A 19,237-nucleotide genomic window follows, 5' to 3' on the forward strand; every position below is an offset into this window, starting at 1 on the left:
GAACTTACACTTCCCCAAATGTATTTGTAAGTAGATTCGAAGAGACATGAGTTTCTGACTGCCGCTAGCTGAAGCTTGGTTGCTAGGTTACTAGCTGGGTGTTCTCCGTTAAGGGGCCGGGGGAAACAAAGTTAGTGATTACTGGTTCCATGTTGATTTATTTCAATACAAATTGTTGGGGGGAACTGAAAGGCTATTACCGTTACTTTGCAGCCCGGACAAGTCCCCCAAAACACATTTTAGACGCGATCGCAACACAGAAGTACCTTTCAAATCCCATCATTTTTAAGACCTTCTAAATCATATTTAAGACCTTTCTTATTTTTTTTGTCATATTTAAGACCTTTTTAAGGCCTTAAATTCAGATTATCAAATTTAAGACTTTTTAAGACCCCGCGGGAACCCTGAACAAGCACATGGCCGTGCACATGGACTATGCCCCTCCCCCCCAAACATATGTTAAATGTCCGCTCGGCAGCGTTAGTACTGTCATGTGTCAAACAAAAGCGATTAAGATAACGTATAACTCACACTTTAACACCGACGTATGTAGCCGTAATTAAGACAAATATTTTCCACACACCACTTATGAGCTGATATAAATGTAGCTAAACTAGTTTAAGCTTATGTTGAACGTGAGCTAGCTAGCTAGCCGCCCGCAAGAATAATTTCACATTAATGTTGCTTTGCTGATTATGGCGAAAGCATTTCTCAGACTTAGAACAGTTCATTATGTATGATGAACTATGCGAGAAAAGGCTTAAAAAAAAGCCCCAATTATTAAATCATGCATCAGACTTTAGTGACACAACTTACTTTGTCAGAGGATGGATCGCAATGCCGGACCGGTGGTGGTGCTCTGAATTATGTCATTTCCTGTACCGATTATACAATAAAATATTAATACATTTCCTATATTTTGACACAATAACTATTTAATAACCTAAGTAGCCTACAGACAAAAACAAAAAAGTATATATTGCCTTATAAAATGCAGAAAAGTGTAAACATCAAGCATGATAATAATAAAATAAAAGACTAATGATATCTTAAACCTTAATAAATAAAATGGAAAATTAACCGACAACAACAATTTAACATAAATAAAACAAGGATTAAAACAAGGATAAGTTTGACTCAATGTTGTGTAAAGTACCCGTTATGGTTAAAAAATTAATAAAAGAAAAAAAGAAAAAACATTGAAAATAATACAGCTTCCGGTTTCCGAGGTCTCCCTTCTCCTGGCAAATATCCTAAACCTTAATAAATAAAATGGACAATTGATCGACAATAACAATTTAACATAAACAAAACAAGGATAAGTTTGACTCAATGTTATGTAAAGTACCCGTTATGGTTAAAAAAAATAAACATTAGAAAATAATACAGCTTCCGGCTTCCCGAGACACGAAGAGGAGACACGAACAATTCTTCCACTTAAAATGCATTACTTTGAAAATCGTGCTTTCTGACACGAAAGAAACGTGTGCATAAACACCATATCCCTACGTGCATTGCGGCTAAAACATCCAATCACCGCTGAGGATTATTGAAAAGTCCTAAATCTGTTTCTGGTATTGTTTCGGACTTTATTTTGAAATTCAGTTCCTGACAGACGTCAAAAAAGACAGAGATTATCGAATTAAACCAATAAATAAAAACAAGGATAATTGTGTGTTATTGTTGAGTAAATAACAGTGTGTTATTTTGAAAAGAATAACAAATTAGAAGGAAAAAAATATTTTAAAAATACAGATTTCAGTATCCTGAGGCTCTGAGCCCCATTCTTTTCCTCACAGACGGCAACAAAAGTCCGAAATGATACGATTTTAAATAAAAGCAATAATCGTGGCTTGATATTGAGTAAGAACATGTTTTTATGAACCACACAGCTTCCGGTCTTCCACGACCAGACCGAGAAAAAGACGTGTTGACTTTATTTTGAAATTCAGTTCCTGACGGACGTCAAAATAGCCCGAGATTATCGAATTAAACCAATAAATAAAAACAAGGATAATTGTGTGTTATTGTTGAGTAAATAACAGTGTGTTATTTTGAAAAGAATAACAAATTAGAAGGAAAAAAATATTTTAAAAATACAGATTTCAGTATCCTGAGGCTCTGAGCCCCATTTCTTTTCCTCACAGATGGCAACAAAAGTCCGAAATGATACGATTTTAAATAAAAGCAATAATCGTGGCTTGATATTGAGTAAGAACATGTTTTTATGAACCACACAGCTTCCGGTCTTCCACGACCAGACCGAGAAAAAGACGTGTTGCAGGCACGAAACACATTACCAATAGAAATACATTGCTTTTAAAATCGTTCTGTGTGACACGAAAATAAGGGGATAATCGTGGTGGTGCACACGAATCAATAGATTAAATAACGTGACTATAACACGAAATGCCGTGAGACTGGGTTGCTAGTAGTGCAGTTGCACTGTAGCTAGTGTGCAAATGACAATAAAGCCTTGAACTTGAAACTCATAGATACATTTCTAGGAAACATAAGTATCATGCAGTGACAGTCATGATGAATTTGTACATTAGCCGTTGGTGGAGCTGTTAGCTTCTGTGCTAACCAGAGTGCCGTCACCTTTATCAGCAGGTGGTCTTAAAGAGTAGTAGCATTTACTCACAGCACACACTGTACACACACTGTACACACACTGTACACACACTACACACACACACACACACACACACACACACACACACACACACACACACACACACACACACACACCACACACACACACACACACACACACACACACACACACACACACACACACACACACACACACACACACACACACACACACACACACACACACACTGCAGGGCTACATTACTGCTGAGTCAAACTCACTGCCCACCCAGTTTACATATAAGGTCAAAGCATACTTGCCAACCTTGAGACCTCAGAAATCGGGAGCATTTCAAAACCACCGCGGGGTGGGGGGGGGGAGCTGTATGAGATGAACATTAACATGCTTATTGTTGTTGTGAGGGCACTGCCTTGCGGCCTGTAGCACCATCCTTTATGGAGCATATGTGAAGGACAGGAGTGAGCAGAGGGTAGAGTTGTCGATTCTTGTTCTGTTTTCTGTGACTATTTTCCCCACCCTCTCAGACTTTCAGTTGCGCGCGCTACTAAAGAGACGCGCTACCATGGAAACCAAACAATGGTGTAGCTGTATTAAAGTCCGAGTGGAAACAGTCCTGAGTAAATCTGATTTAGTCAGAAATCTGGAGAAATGCGGGAGAAATGTATGACCCCGGGAGGAAACCGGGAGAGGGCAATGAAATCGGGAGTCTCCCGCGAAAATCGGGAGGGTTGGCAAGTATGGGTCAAAGTGAGGGACTTTCTAAGAATTGTTTTTCACTTTTTATTGGCAGTTTCAATTTACTGGGCTATGAACTGTGTATATGTACGTATAAAGGGGAGGAGAAATAACTAAGACTTCAAAGGAGGTAAAAGGGGGAAGGATAGAAGAGTAAGGGGGCGAGGAGTTGTTAGATATACATTCAGGAAATACTGCTGAGCAGAATCAGATACTGGAGACCAACCAACACCAGACGACTGATCTCAGGGAAGACTTTAGTGTCCAAATCCAACCAAATGAAGAGCTTTCTCCTCCTCATCCTCTCACTGATGACAGGTAAGATGATTGCTGCTACTGAATGAGCTAATGTTTGTTAAAGCTCTGCAGGGGCGTCGCCTGGACCTGAAAACATTCGGGGCTTAGCCCACAGTGGCGGCGGCACTACAGTGGCATTTTTTACTGCAACACTCCCCACACGCACACACACACAATACACCCGCGACTGTTACAATGAAGGCTCGATAATCAGCTCACGGCATATAGGCAGGGGTAAAGTGGTATTTTTTATGAGTGGTGGGCTCACCTCCTCTAGGGGGTCCGGGGGGATGCTCCCCCGGGAAGATTTTTTTTTAAATATTGAAGTTAAATGCATCAATCTGGTGCACTTTGAGAGCAAAATGAAGAGATCTATGGATACCTCTCTCAACACCCATTTGAAACAGAACTGTAAACAGATGTACTTTTTCTTTATCGATATTTTACAAATCACTCCCCTTTTAAACTCTATTCTTGTTTTACTGCCATATAGTATTTCATAACTGTTTTTCCTTTATTCTCTTATTTTTTTTATAACTATAATGATCATATGAAGGTGTGCCGCGGAAATAATCTTTTGAATAATTTGTGACCAAACCGTTTGAGACCCACTGAGATAACTTAGACTAAAGTTATGTATCTAAACACTCAGAGAGTCCTTTAGCTCACCTGAGTCTCTCAGTCTGAGAGGAGAGGACTCTCCTCCAGCTTGTTGTGGAACAAACAGCTCCTTATGTCCGTTAGTGCAGCTAGCTAACCAGATGCTAACATCTCTCTCCCTCTCTCTCTATCACACTAAATGCGCTATTGCCACACACACACACAGAGCCGAGCTTGAATGACACAAGCACACGTTTATTTCCATGCAACTCTCTGATTGGTCTGGTGTCATGCCTCTGTTGCATTCACTGAACACGGGAAATTACAGTGCTGCCGTCCTCTCTTGTGTCATGATGAGGTTCACGTAAAGCACGGTTAATGTATTATATTATTGAGGGAGAATTGTCCGGGGCTACAGAAAAAACATTCGGGGCTAAAGCCCCGGATGCCCAGGCCAGGCGACGCCACTGTAGCTCTGTCTCTAAAAGAATGTACTGTTTCTAACATTGTTCCTACAAGACTCAGGTTCATAGACAATCAACAAACTGGGTCAAAAGAAAATGTTCTTTATTTGGATATTTTTACATGTGCAGTAATACATTTTGTTTTGCTTAGTTCATTAATTTGATGATAAAAAATATGCATTTATAAAATAAATATAGGGCATTTAGACTGCTTTACAGTTAATTACAGTGTCTGCACTAAGAAATTCCCAAATGTTCACTTATATATTAGGCCCCTACACACCAGGCCGATATCGGCCGTCTTGCGTTGTTGGGCGAAAACGGGTTCCTTGTCGCCCAAAGTCAATTTGGTGTGTCCCGAACCCTCGGCCGTGACACGCCTTATTTGGCCTTTCACGATCGACATGTTGAATCGGCCGGGTGTCTGACACAAGCTATCGGGCCAAGAAACCACTCTGATCAGCTGTTCAGCTAGCAAATGAGAAGCGAAACGGAAGTGAGGGACGTAAACAAACGATTTAAGGCACAGGACAGCAGCTAAACCCAGCAGGTGATACTTAAAGACATCAAACATAGCCCTTAAATGTCCTCTCTTACCTCCCACACATAGCAGGGACATCTCTGATATCGGCGGGAGCGTCCCCGGCTGTCCTCTGCTGAGAGCTCCGTGATTTGTTTGGTCAAGTCCGGTTTTTCATCTCATCGTAAATTTAGCAAGAAGTGGCCATTATTACATTGCTGACTCAATAAACTACACACCCGCCAGAACACTGCGATCATCAGATGCAGGTCTATTAACTGTGATTTTATAGTATGTCTGCACTTTATGTGCTCATTTCATCATGCATGTATTTTTATATTCTAAAACATGTTTTCGATGGACGAGAGTGAAAATGGAACGGCACCCGCTATTTGTTTGTTTATATCAGTCTGTTCTTCTTCTCTGTCTTCCGGTTGTTGCCTATTTTGAATGACGAATACACACTACCGCCGCCTGCTGGTAAGGAGAGTTATTGCCACTCACGCATGCGCAGTTCGTACGTGCTCGGCTGTAGTAAAGCGGTGTATTTCAGTGCGACACACGGCCAATACGCAGGAGAACTCGTCGATGGAACTGTCGGTGTCGGAAGTCGGCGAGTTCTCTGGTGACTGCCTGGTGTGTCAGGGCCTTTAGGCTTAACGAGTCGGACAAAGAACAAATGACTAGACAAGCAGATATAAATTGGATAGATAAGGTAAATAGAGCTTTACAATTTATACTCCAATGGTTTTATATTGTTCTTTTTATATTTCCTTGTTAGCTTAGTTTGTGTCGTTGACTTGCTCACGATTGATTTAACATGAATGTTTATCTGCAGCTGACGGCTGCCATGGAAAATGTATTCAAACTGACAGTGTTTCCCGAACCATTGTACGAATAAATTATAAATTGAGCGACGTCCATCCCAACGTTTGGAAAACTCAGGCGAAAAATATCCGACAGGAAGTCTGCTAGCTATTAACTGATTTATCTTTGTGATCTACTGGTAAGTGTAGGTTGTGCTGATTAAGAGGTCATTATTCTGGGATTGTTTTGTCTCCGACATGATGTGACTGTTTGTCTGATCTTCACAGGATGTGAGGCCAGTGATGTGTTGACGGGATGCAGAGAAGGATGGGTTGAATTCATCTTTAAATACCCTGAAGCAAATGGAAATTATGAAAGAATTGATTTATTAGAGGCAGAAGAAACAATCATAGGAAGCATTAGGAAGGATGTATGAAAACAAAAGCAGATTTCACCTGTACCATGATACAGAAAATAAAAAATTCAAAGTAATCATCAACCAACTTCCACATGAGGACTTTGGGAGATATATGTGTGAACTATACGGAAAAAAGGAATCTTCCCCTGCAAAAGTGAAACTAGGCTGGTTATTTGGTGAGTAACCCTAACTAATTAACAAAATATCAAAACATGGTCAAACGTTTTCCCTAAGGAAACATTGCACATGTAATAAATCAAATGTTACAGACTATGTTTTTACAGGCACATATAAAGCTATAGATTGTACGAAACAGATATTTCCTATAACTTCAGAAATCAAATACTCACATTTTATTTCATGGTTTATTCTTGGTATTTTGTTTGTACCAGTGAAGCACATTACAACATTTTGCATTTTTTACAAATCTGTCTGTCTGTCTGTTTCCAGCTGCTATCAAAAACTTCAATAGGTCTCCAACTATTGGACAGAATATGACATACTGGTGTCAATATCCAGAGGGTGCTCCAGTAAAGAAGTTCATCTGTAAGGGAGAAGATCCATCTATATGTGAACATGTAGTCAGCGCTGCCCAGAACACTGAGAGGTTTTCCATGATTGATGAGACAGAGAAGAGAAACATCACCATGACAGTGAGAGGCGTGACAAAGGAAGACAGCGGGACATACTGGTGTGGAGCAGAACACATCCACTCTCTACAAGGCCAATACTTCTACCACAGGTTTCTGATGACTGTTGGTGAGTTTTTAAAATGCTGCTGTCAGTGTGTCTTTTTGGTTTTAAATGAAACATGTTTTTATCTTGAATAATGCCCTTTCAAAGATCTATTATTTCATCTTAGTTTTTCTTGATCACTTAAATCTGGAATGCGAGCCTTTACATTCAAGAACTTGAAGCTGAAGCTCAATACAAAAATTCCTGTGCAATAGTTTTTTACTTTTCGCTTTTCCTACATCAATCCGAGATACATTTTCAAAATCTACTTTTCAAGCACTTTTTCAGAGTGCAAAGAACAGCATTGCATTTGTCCCTTCAATGGCCCTCACTCACTAAAAAACTAGTGTTGGGTTCTATTTTGGATCTGCATAAAACTGATTCTAAAAGCTTGGACACTGTCCCTACTTTTTTCTCTTTGCAGAATGTGTCTGTTGTAAGACAAAGATGTTTGTTACACGACACTCACAAACATCCTAAAGTCACTACCTTTTCAACAAAACATTTAAAACCTTTTAAGTCCAATTTGATTAATTGCTTAATTGCAGTTCTGTTTATTTTCAGTGTCACTGGTTCCCTCTCCAACCTCACCAGCATCGTCCCCCATACAGCCAGCTACAGTTTCTTATCACGGTTTTGGTAAGAAAGCATGGTGGTATTTTAACGCTTAAGAACTACATTTGCTTGAAGGTCAAATCCATTAACAAACATATATGAAGGTCTAAATGCTCTCGATGATCATTGTGTTCAATTAAGATGTAATTGTGGTGTTGTCGTGCAGATCGGGCCTCTGTGTTGGAGATCGCTTTGGCTCTCTCTTTGGATGTGATGCTGCTTACACTCGCAGTATATTTGGCCTACACGGGTAAGAAGTTTATTTACTGTGTTTTTCTTTAAATGATCAAACTACAGTCACACAAACAGACTCGAAAAACACATTTCAGCTGCTTTTTCTCTTCAAAATGCAGGTTCAAGCATGAGACATTAAAATACCAACCTCTAATCTTTGTGTAATACATTTTTTTAAACACAGCTGCCTACAGTAACGTTAGTTTGTCACTCAAATAGGCAGCAGAGGCATAACTAATGAACAGAACACAGTCAGACCGTATTTTCATTTCCAAAAATCGACTTGTGTTCTGAGGCAAACAGCAGCAGGGACAGTAATACAAAGTAATGTAGTTCCTACATTATCAAGGAAAGTTCAATTGAACTCTATCCCTCAAACTGGCTTTAATTATGTTAGAATAACCCTGCATAATGCATCATTCATGTTGGTTTCTGACAGGATGGGCACCTTGTATGAGTATGAAGACAAAGCGAACAGGTCCCTGTATGATTGTCTAATATTATATATACAGTATATAATATAATTTATGTTACATTCACTTTTATCATCACTTGATTTACATCTCTGATATCTTTCCAACAGGCCCCTCTAACTGCAAACCCGATTCGAGTCATTTCCTCTACCACCGGACACTCATGTTAAGTGGGACAGCGTCAACTGAACTTCCCCTGTTTGGACTGAACCCACACAACTGATGCAACCACAAGCTGACATACAGGGACTGGCTGCTTGCAATTTCGGTAACTTTGTAATGTGGTTTGCTGTTTTACTTCAGATGCATTAAAAAGCTTAAGCTACACAAAAATGAGGGCACTCATATACTGAGCACACAGGTTTGCATTACATTGAAATGGTTAAAGAGGTATAAGTTCTCTTTTGGTCGTTCTTTTGTCCAGATTTGAAATAATGATAATAAAGATGTCTTTGTGTTCAAATCTCTGCAGACTATATTAAATACCAAGCCAAAAGGAAAAACATTGGGCAGTTTAAGGTAAACGTACTGTATTTATAACGCTTTGTTTGGCTTTATACAAAGTACTTTTTATTCAGTTTTGTCATTCCAGCATGATTTATTTTAGTAAATGATGTTTGCTTTACACTACTGGGAAAAACAATGAGATTAATTACTACACCAACATTGAAATATTCAACAGGCAATAGAGATGTAAGTAGTTAAGCTGCAGATGAATCTATTAGTAACATTTTAGTTGTAATGCTGATATATCATGAGAACCTGATTTCATTCCTCCATCAGCAGCAGATTCATATGGTCTTGTGCTTTGGGTTGAGTCTTATATGGGCCTGTGGTTCACATCCGGGTTTTTTTGTATAGCTTTCTAAGTCGAGCTGAGGGTGTAATGTTGTAAAAATAAAACCTCTCATAGATAAATTACTCGGAAACATAAGTATCATGCAGTTCCAGACATCATGACGACTTTGAACGTTAGCCGTTGGTAGAGCTGTTAGCGTCACCTTTATCAACAGGTGGTCTTAAAGAGTTATTTACTTACAGCACACACTGTACACACACTGCTGACCTCAAAATCACTGCCCAAACACTTGATATACCAGACGACTGATCTTAGGGAAGAAGTCAGCGTCTAAAACCAACCAAATGAAGAGCTTTCTCCTCCTCATCCTCTCACTGATGACAGGTAAGATGATTGCTGCTACTGAATGAGCTAATGTTTGTTATAGCGTATCGTTTTTCACATTGTCTCTACAAGACTCAGGTTCATACAATCAGCCAGTCAAAAGACATCTTTATGTGAATTATAATATTTATAAATGATGCCTACTGATAGTTATACATCATTTTTATGAAGCACTATAAATAAAAAAATTGTCCACTAAACAGGCAGTGACATTTTGTTTTTGTTTAGTTAAAAGGTATTTGACTATTTAGAAACGTATGGACATGCTTTTCTACATTTAATTTAGGTCAGTTATATTGCTTTACAACTCAGAACAATTAATAACAGTCTCTTTGCACTTTTCACTGATCTGACTGACTCCTGTATGATGAAGATTATGTTATATAATATGTTAATGTTTTATGGTTATGTTAAGGCTTGGGTGGGGGAATAGAGAGAATTATAGATGGTCTTAAAGAATTTAAGATCAAGAATTATTAAATCATACCGGTTTCAGTATCTGTTAGGAGACAACGGGAACACTGAGGGATAGTGTGTTTCTTTCAGCAAGGTCCTCTGGAGCTTTAGCTGTAAATGCCTTGCAGGTGTAAAATAAATATTTAAATTATAAAAACAGACCTAATGTTTGTTAGTAATACTTCAGGTTACCATAAGGGGAATCCTGTTAACCTGTTAAGCACCATGCCTGTTTTTCAGGTTTCAGGCTCGAAAATGACATGCCCAAAACAAATGACTATAACTTCACTTCTAAAAGGGTTATATGAATAATTAATGTTATCAAAGCAAGGTTACATCTGTGAGTTGGATGTAGAAGTGTCAGAATCAATATAGATTTTTCTCAGTCAGAGTAAATTCAGATGGAACATAGTAAAAAAAGGTAAATTCTTACCTCCGTCTAAAGAAAACCCATTACTTATAGTGAAAACCACCCTTGAATGATGGGATGGTCTAACACACAAAAGACTTCTGTTTGTGACTTCCTGATCTCTTCTGTCACATTTCTTAATTTTCCATCATCTGCATTTTAAGTTTTTAACCTTTCACATTTTAAATACCACTTTATTTTCCTGTGATAAACATCATCAGAGAAACACAGAGACAGAAAGCAAGGACATAAAGCCCGGCAGGAAAGTGACTCTAAATGCTGCAAAAGGACAGATATGTTGTCCTGCATAATATCACCAGCACGCAAAACACGTGAATTAAATGCTAATCAAACACAGAAATGGCCTCCACCCTTAATCATATATATATATATATATATATATATATATATATATATATATATATATATATATATATATATATATATATATATATATATATATATATATATACACATTTATATATAGAGTCTATTTGAGTGAAATGTCTCCAAGTATTCAGCTCTGAGTTAAACCCCCTGCAAAACTCCTAAAGTGACAAATAACATATTAATATAGGCTAGATAATAATGAACTCCTTTATCCTTTATTATGGAAGAGCGAATCTTGAAACTGAACAAAGGTAGATATTGTCAACTATTTTAGAGGTTTTCACTTGAAATCTGCTTCAAAGACAATTGGTAAAAGAAAGCGTTGAAGTGTCATGAGTTGCTCTTTCATAAAACACTTGTGGAGTTACTAAACTAAAATATAGCACAACAAGTAAGGACATGTGTGTTTGGTAGATGTTTGTTGTAACAATGCTTCTTGGCAGTAAATCATATATTGTGGAAAGCCTGTTTATTTCCCTTTTTGAATGGTACTACATTTATGAGGAACATGCATTGGTGGGATGCTCAGAATCCGTGTATCTACCGTCCAATTGTTTTTCTTTATTAAGCGGAAGAGCGTCTGAGAGGCGTTTTTGCCTTTTGCTTTGTACCTTACTAAATGGTCTAATGGTCCTTGGAGCGAGGGGCGGGGCGAAACTCACGGAAGTGTTTTCAAAACAAAAGCACTCGTTTGCTAAAATCACACTTCACATCCTGCTGAAGGAACGGTGATTATTATAAACAAGGGGAATTTAGCGATCACAACGAAAACGGCCAAGACACATATTGAGCCCAGAAAATGGATGTTATTAAGGTCTGTAAATATAATAAGCCTGTGTCTAAAATGGACAACATTGTTAGGAGATTTAAACTATACAGCGATTCTGCACTGCGGTCACTCAGCCGCCTCTCGAGTTTGCTTTTTCAAATCAGCTGCTCTTCATTATTCCTGCTATATTTGACGAGTGATACAAATATTTTTTACCACAAGTTCTGAAGGAAACTCACACTCTTGGACTCGGTACTAGTTTGACTTCTACCAGAAATACAATGAAGTACTTTTACTGGGTAAAACTGAGCTTTGGGTAGATGTTAGTGCTGGACAGAACAGAGTTAATCAACAAAGCTGCAATGAACATGTACATAGGCTCATGGAGGCCTTTGTGAATAACAATGATGCACACAATAGTGGAATTACTGCAGATGATCAGAACATAAACTGTAAACATGATCACAAAATACAGATATCTATATCTCTGCACTTCCACATGCCCATCAAAAGTGATGTCACATTGAATTGAGCATCCATCAGTAATGCAGGCAGATCATATGTTAACTCTCATGAACAATACCTGAACAGTCTCACTTGCAGTAACATCCAAGCTGTGATGAAGAGTGCTAATGCTTCACACAAAGAGTGACAGAAAGTGTCTGAGTCTGTGGGAGGTTTTTTATCTGACTGCTAACTCCTCTATGGAGCTCATTAAACTCCATCAACACGTGAAGAGCTTCAGCAAACTGAATTGTACTGAATACAAAGGCAATGTTTGATGTAACGTGGATTGATCACGTTACTGTGAGAGTTAACTGTAAACTCAGATAAAAATGATGTAAGGAGAGGAGGTTTGGTGGAGGTTTATTCAGGGGCCTCTTCAGGACACAGCCTTCTGCAAGAACCAGGTTTCCACCATGCATTTGTCGGTGTCACTGGACCCAATTCGCCCAAGGCCAGCAACAAATATCCAACACTACCTGTTTGGCAACGTCAACAGCGGAGTTGGCAACAATCTGGATAATATACTGTAGAAAACTCTGCCTCCTTATCCCTAGCAATTGTTGAGGAGCATATTTCCTAGGCCCATACCTTGGACCCAGTTTATCACTTCCTACTCCCCTCACCGAGCACAGGCCTGCAACCTTAGGGTGCTGCGCTCTCTTACTTGTGTCTCCTTATTCCTGCCCGTTGGCATCAGCTGATAGAGGTGTTATAGTGATTTGTTTGTTTTGTCTTGTCATGCAGAGTGTTGATCATTGAACCAGCTAAAATACATGGGACCGTCTGGGCGATCTTCAGAGTTGGTTGGGCAGGAGCTGTGTCACCTTATCGCTGCAGCAAATGTCTTTGTCAATTCTCCGGCCGTAACTTCCAATAAATTCTTCAGTATCTGCCATCAAGTTCGAGCTCTTCCATGTCTCATTGTGTTTTGACTTTCGCAGGCTGGGGTTCGGTGGACAAAGAGTGCTTCACATACGGTGGGCAAAGAGTGCTTCACATACGGTGGGCAAATCATGGAGGCATACATAGAACTGGATACAGCGCTGAAGGCTGGTCCCCTTTCATTCCTATGAGAGTTGGTGAGTGGGACATGAGCCGAGTTGGCGCTGACTCTCAAGAACAAAAATGCCCGGATCTTGGAGGAGAGCTCCAGAGGCTCAAATGGTCCTGTGACCAGAGCCTCGAGCACCAGCGGCAAGTCCCACTGCGGGGCGGAGGCGCGCACCACTGGGCGCAGCCTCCTGACCCCCTGTAAAAACCGCGACATTAGCGGCTGAGCAAAAACTGACCTGCCGCCAAATCCCTCATGGCATCTCTTATGCCTGTGAACGGAGGAGGGATGCTGCAAAACTGGAGTAATAACTCAGTCTCAGCGTCCTGTTCATCCACTCCGCTAATACGTAGCTGCGCCTCCATTCCCCATAACACTGTGATAGGGGATGTGCAACCAGCTGTGGGGCCCCAGCGATAAAGCTGTGGTACTCTCTGGTGACCCGTCACTAGCTACTTGCACTGCATGGGAAATACTCAGCTGTGCAAACAAATTGTTTGATTTTACCAAAATAAAATGTTTGAATGCAAAAAAGGTTATCCAGAAAACTCCAGCATGTTTCCACTGTTTCCTAGAATCTGTAGCAGCAGCTGGTTTAGGACGGGCTTCATTTCCTTTGGACTCAATATAAAGTTTTCATTTGTAAATTCAGCTGTGTGCTTCGTGTTTTGTTAAACCAGGGTTAGAGGTGGTAGGATTTATTCACTTTTTCACTATTTTTCTCCTTAATGACCCAAAAAAAAGGGTTGAATCTTAGACAAAGGAGTCAAAACTTTATTGGGATTTCTTTATTTACCTGCTTATAAAGATGTACAATTAGCAAAACTATTTTAGGTGAAATTAAGTCATAAGAAATATTTTTACAGACTTCAGACAAAGACTACATTTTAAGAAACGAGAATAATTAAAAATGTGTGGATTTTTTTTCTTCAAACCAGGATTAGAGGTGGTAGAATGTATTCACTTTTCACTGTTTTTTCTCCTTAATGACCCGAAAAAAAGGAGTTTAATCTTAGAAAATGAAGTCAAAACCTAACTGGGATTTCTTAGTTTACTTGCTTATAAATATGTACAATTAGCGAGAGCATTTAACCTGTTAACCCCTGAGACTGTTTTTCAGGTCTCAGGCTCGAAAATGACATTCCCAGAACAAATGACTAACTTCACTTCTAAAAGGGGTAAATGAATAATCTTTTTTCTCAAAGCAATGATAAACCTGTGAGTTGGATGTAGAAAAGTCAGAATCAAATGGCGCGTTCACACCGCAGTACTTTCCCCACTTTAGTTCCGATATAGTTCCGAAATGTCGCGTTCACACCAAAAAGAGCCGTAACTAAAATTAGTTAATCAGAACCTTTTTTACCCCCTTGTTCGTCCCTGCTAGAGAGCAGGTACTTTCGTGGGAGAAAAAGGTTCCTGTGTCTGATTGGCTGGGCGGAATGCAAACCACGCCCCGTAAAACTCCCAAAAAGTTTTGTGAAGCCGCCATTTTATTGTCCTCGCATTAGCATTATTAGCATTAGCATTAGCTCAGCGCGCAAAACGCAGAGAGACTAACTTATGGCAACACAAAAGAAAGCATGGGAGCGGTGGAGATGAGGAGGTGTCGGCGTTCTGGCGATTGACTCGGAAGGCTTCAGTAGAAGCAGCTGGGAGTCCCAGAGCTGCTGTCAGACGAACAGCTGTGCGGCGTCATCACAAACGGACGTCGCTTCACGTGACGCTCCGGAGGAAAGGACGTCCCATTGCTCTTAAAACTAATTTCCCTACGACGCAAGTGAGGGAAGGATTCCATTTAATCGACCTGAGACGCAGCCTGGGAGTCCCAGCAGCTTCTACTGAAGCCAGTCCCCAACTCCGGGGACTTCCGGCGGGGGACTTCGGGTGGCAGTATACGCCGTGAAGTTGTTTGCGGCCTGCCAGTAAACCCAAAGCAGAAGAAGAAGAAGTGACGTCAGCGGCTTCATTTGCCTAATCCTCCCCCAGGAACTTATTCCGGTGTGAACGCAATCTGTACTTAGTTCATGAGAACTAAAGAGTTCTCATGAACTAAGTTCTGATGAACCTTTGTGGGAAAAGTATTGCGGTGTGAAAGCGCCTCATATAGATGTTTTTATTTTGAAGTAAATTCAGATTGAACAAAGTAAAAAAATGTAAATTATAGTGTCCGTCCAAAAACAAAACATTACTTATAGTGAAAACCACCCTTGCATGATGGAATAGTAGACTAAAAGCTTTAGGAATCCAAACTATAACATATAATAAATCAAATCAAATCAGGTTTTATTTATATAGCACATTTAAAAGCGATTTTTGGTCGAGCCAAAGTGCTGTACATGTAATAAAAACACATTACTACAAATCACAATAAACGACAATAAATTACAACAGATATATCTTAAAAACAAAATAAAAATAAAACACACGGAAAAGTCAGGAGTCGTGCTCCGCTCTAACTAGAAGGCCAGAGAGAAGAAGTGTGTTTTTAGTTTAGATTTAAAAAATCCCTAGGGTCTGGGCCGACCTCACATGGAGGGGCAGAGTGTTCCAGAGCCTAGGGCCAGCTGCTGAGAAGGCTCGGTGCCCTCGGGTTTTTAGCCTGGTCTTGGGCACTATCAGCAGCAGCTGGTCAGCAGACCTTAAAGCTCTTGTTGGGGTGTAGCGCTGGAGGAGTTCAGCTATATAGGCCGGAGCCAGCCCATTTAGTGCTTTAAAAACAAATAAAAGGATTTTAAAATCAATTCTGAACCGAACTGGAAGCCAGTGTAGTGAGGCCAGAATAGGGGTGATGTGGTAGAATAGAATAGGGAGGGATGAAACCCTCTTTAATGGTCACACATGCAGAGCACACAGCACACACAGTGAAATTTGGCCTCTGCTTTTAACCCATCCTAGTACAAGGAGTCTAGTACTAGGAGCAGTGGGCAGCTATTGTACAGCGCCCGGGGAGCAATGGGAGTGGGGGGGAAGGGGGGTGTCCGGTGCCTTGCTCAAGGGCACCACGGCAGGGCAGGAGGTGAACTGGGACCTCTCCAAGTAGAAGTCCACACTCCATATTTAGGTCTGGTCGGGGACTTGAACCAGCGACCCTACGGCTCCCAGTCCAAGCCCCTACTGACTGAGCCACTGCCGGTCATGCTTTTTGTGGCCAGTCAGCAAACGTGCAGCAGCGTTTTGGACTAGCTGTAAGCGTTTAATTGAGGCCTGGTCCATACCCACATACAGAGCGTTACAATAGTCCAGTCTCGAGGTTACAAAGGCGTTAATAACCCTTTCTAAGTCATTAAAAGATAAATACGACTTGGTTTTGGCCAATAGTCTTATTTTAAAAAAGCAGGATTTTACTACGGTGCTGACCTGCTTGTCAAATTTAAAAGTGCTAGTGAAGGTCACTCCAAGGTTCATGACCGAGGGGAGGATGTTTTTTTTGAGAGAGCCCAGAATATCAACCGGAGAGGCTGGAGGTTGCGGTCCAAAAAAGATGACCTCAGTCTTGCTCTCATTGAGGTTGAGAACGTTTTTGCTCAGCCAGGATTTGATCTCTGTTAAGCAGTCCATCAACTGCTGTAGTGAGTGTTTGACATTTGCTTTGAGAGGCAGATAGATCTGTACATCGTCGGCGTAGCAGTGGAAGGGAATGTTATGTTTTGTCAGAATTGAACCTAGGGGCAGTATGTACAGTAGAAAAAGGATGGGGCCCAGAATCGAGCCTTGGGGAACCCCACAGGTAAGAGGGGCTTTGGCAGAGGAGAAGGCACCTAGCTGCACTGAGAAGCTACGGTCTGTCAGGTAGGACCTGAACCATGCAAGGGCAGAGCCTGTGATGCCAGCGGACTGTTCAAGCCGTGACAGCAGGATGCTATGGTCCACAGTGTCAAAGGCAGCTGTCAGGTCTAACAACACCAGGACAGCTGGGCTACCTGAGTCGGCGGCTAGGAGCAGATCATTAAAAACTCTTAAAAGGGCTGTTTCAGTGCTGTGCATGGGTTTGAAGCCAGACTGAAACTTTTCATGGATTCCATGGATGGTTAAAAAAGACTGCAGCTGGGCGTAGACTACTCGCTCCAGGGCTTTTGATAAAAAAGGTAGCTGGGAGATGGGCCTAAAATTCGCGAGAATGGAGGGGTCGAGATTTTTCTTTTTAAGGAGTGGCTTAACCACGGCATGTTTGAAGGCAGCTGGGACACATCCTGAGGTAAGAGAGGTGTTTAAAAGTAATAAAATACTTGCTCCAACTGAATCAAAAACATCTCTGAGAAGGCGAGAGGGAATGCTGTCTGAGGTGCAGTTTGTTGGCCGCAGGTGCTTGACTACATCCGAGAGAGAAGAGAGGGATACAGGCTCAAAGTGGTCGAGGACAGCAGGGCACAGAAAAGGAGCAGGATCTGGGGTAGCACTAGTGTGGGCTAGCCTAAGAGCAGATACTTTTTCAATAAAAAATGTAAGAAACTTATCACAGAGAGTAGTCGATGGGACAATAGAATAAACATCACAGGGATTAATGATCGAGTTGAGGACATTAAAAAGAACCTGAGGTTTATGGCTGTTTTTGGAGATTAACAGAGAAATGTGCTCTGTTTTGGCTGCTTTGACTGCCGTCTGGTAGTCAGAAAGGCAAGCACGAAGGATTTCTAGGGAGACATGGAGTTTATCCTTTTTCCATTTTCTCTCTGCACGCCTGCAAGTGCGTCTGAGAGCACGAGTACAGTCATAATAAGTACCCTGTATCAGGATTGATGCAAAACAAGTGACATTTGACCTTTTTAGAGAGGTTTAGCAACAAAAACCCACCTCTGGGGTCATTTGGGTGGATTTGCCGTTTCTCTGGAACCCATCGGTCGATTTTGGTGATTGCCATCTCTTTTGAACCGTTAGGGAAATTAAGTCATAAGGAATATTTGTACAGGCTTTAGACAAAGACTACATTTTAAGAAAGGAGAATAATTAAAAATTTGTGGATTGTTTTGTCAAACCAGGGATAAAGGTTGTAGAATTTATTCACTTTTTCACAATTTTTCTCCTTAATGACCCGAAAAAAAGGAGTTGAATCTTAGAAAATGAAGTCAAAGCCTAACTGGAATTTATTCGATTACCTGCTTATAAATATGTACAATTAGCGAGAGCATTTAAAAGGTCAAATGTCACTTGTTTTGCATCAATCTTGATACAGGGTACTGATTACATGTTATAGTTTGGATTCCCAAAAAAATGACATTCCCACAACAAATGACCATATCTTCACTTCTAAAAGAGGTAAATTCATAATCTTTTTTTCTCAAAGCAAGGATACATCTGTGAGTTGGACGTCCAAAATAAAATAATTACTTATAGTGAAAACCACCCTTGCATGATGGGATAGTAGACTAAAAGCTTTAGGAATCCAAACTATAACATAATAAGTACCCTGTATCAAGATTGATGCAAAACAAGTGACATTTGACCTTTTTAGAGAGATTTTGAAAAAAACCCCACTTCTGGGGTCATTTGGGTGGATTTTTCATATCTCTGGAACCCATCAGTCGATTTTGATGATTGACATCTCTTTTTAACCGTTAGAGCAAATAGAATCGAGCGGAAGTTCCTAAAACCCATCTAAACATTACCCATTGGTGAATGAGTGATGCGTAGCCAGAATGCCCCGGAACCGGAAGCTGCGATACACTCTGGTGGCTATCATTAGCAGCTAATATGAAATCTCCGTTTTTGACATAGAAATGGAATGATGGATTATCAGTAATCATTTCAAAGTGACAGACACATTGGATTAACCTATGGATTAACCCTCAGCAGCGTTTTTATCGTTTTAATGCCATTGAACACGACTTTTGATCAGAATAACAGCTAAGGTGAGACGATCTCCCGTGAATGGTCCGTGAAGCTACGTGTTGTGATGTCTGTGTTTGCTTCCCCTGCCGCGAGTTCTGATCGCTCAGTGATGATACTGATATTTCTGGAAT

The 19,237-nt window shown here is 40.5% G+C and overlaps 1 protein-coding gene across 2 annotated transcripts; it reads left to right on the forward strand.

The window, feature by feature from the left end:
• Positions 1 to 5,843: 5,843 nt before the first annotated feature.
• LOC117487138 (polymeric immunoglobulin receptor-like) lies at positions 5,844 to 8,832 on the forward strand. Of its 2 annotated transcripts, XM_034135797.1 has the most exons (7): positions 5,844 to 5,948; positions 6,328 to 6,634; positions 6,909 to 7,217; positions 7,758 to 7,832; positions 7,975 to 8,058; positions 8,482 to 8,520; positions 8,626 to 8,832. In XM_034135797.1, the coding sequence occupies exons 2-7, from the start codon at positions 6,469 to 6,471 to the stop codon at positions 8,736 to 8,738; spliced, it is 786 nt and encodes a 261-aa protein (XP_033991688.1). In that variant the 5' UTR covers positions 5,844 to 5,948; positions 6,328 to 6,468; the 3' UTR covers positions 8,739 to 8,832. The 2 variants fall into 2 exon arrangements, with proteins under 2 accessions (XP_033991688.1, XP_033991689.1); XM_034135798.1 differs by lacking the exon at positions 8,482 to 8,520 and having other exon boundaries at positions 5,845 to 5,948.
• The last annotated feature ends 10,405 nt before the right edge of the window (positions 8,833 to 19,237 follow it).

Source organism: Trematomus bernacchii, unplaced genomic scaffold (genome assembly GCF_902827165.1).
Source record: "Trematomus bernacchii unplaced genomic scaffold, fTreBer1.1, whole genome shotgun sequence".
NCBI classification, from domain to species: domain Eukaryota; kingdom Metazoa; phylum Chordata; class Actinopteri; order Perciformes; family Nototheniidae; genus Trematomus; species Trematomus bernacchii.

Bases quoted from the DNA above. Each gene is read 5' to 3' on its own strand.
- LOC117487138 (XM_034135797.1), top strand. From the start codon at position 6,469: ATGTATGAAAACAAAAGCAGATTTCACCTGTACCATGATACAGAAAAT. The intron at 8,059-8,481 runs GTAAGAAGTTTA...GGTTTCTGACAG, and splicing joins AGTATATTTGGCCTACACGG to GATGGGCACCTTGTATGAGT. The intron at 8,521-8,625 runs GTCCCTGTATGA...TCTTTCCAACAG, and splicing joins TATGAAGACAAAGCGAACAG to GCCCCTCTAACTGCAAACCC.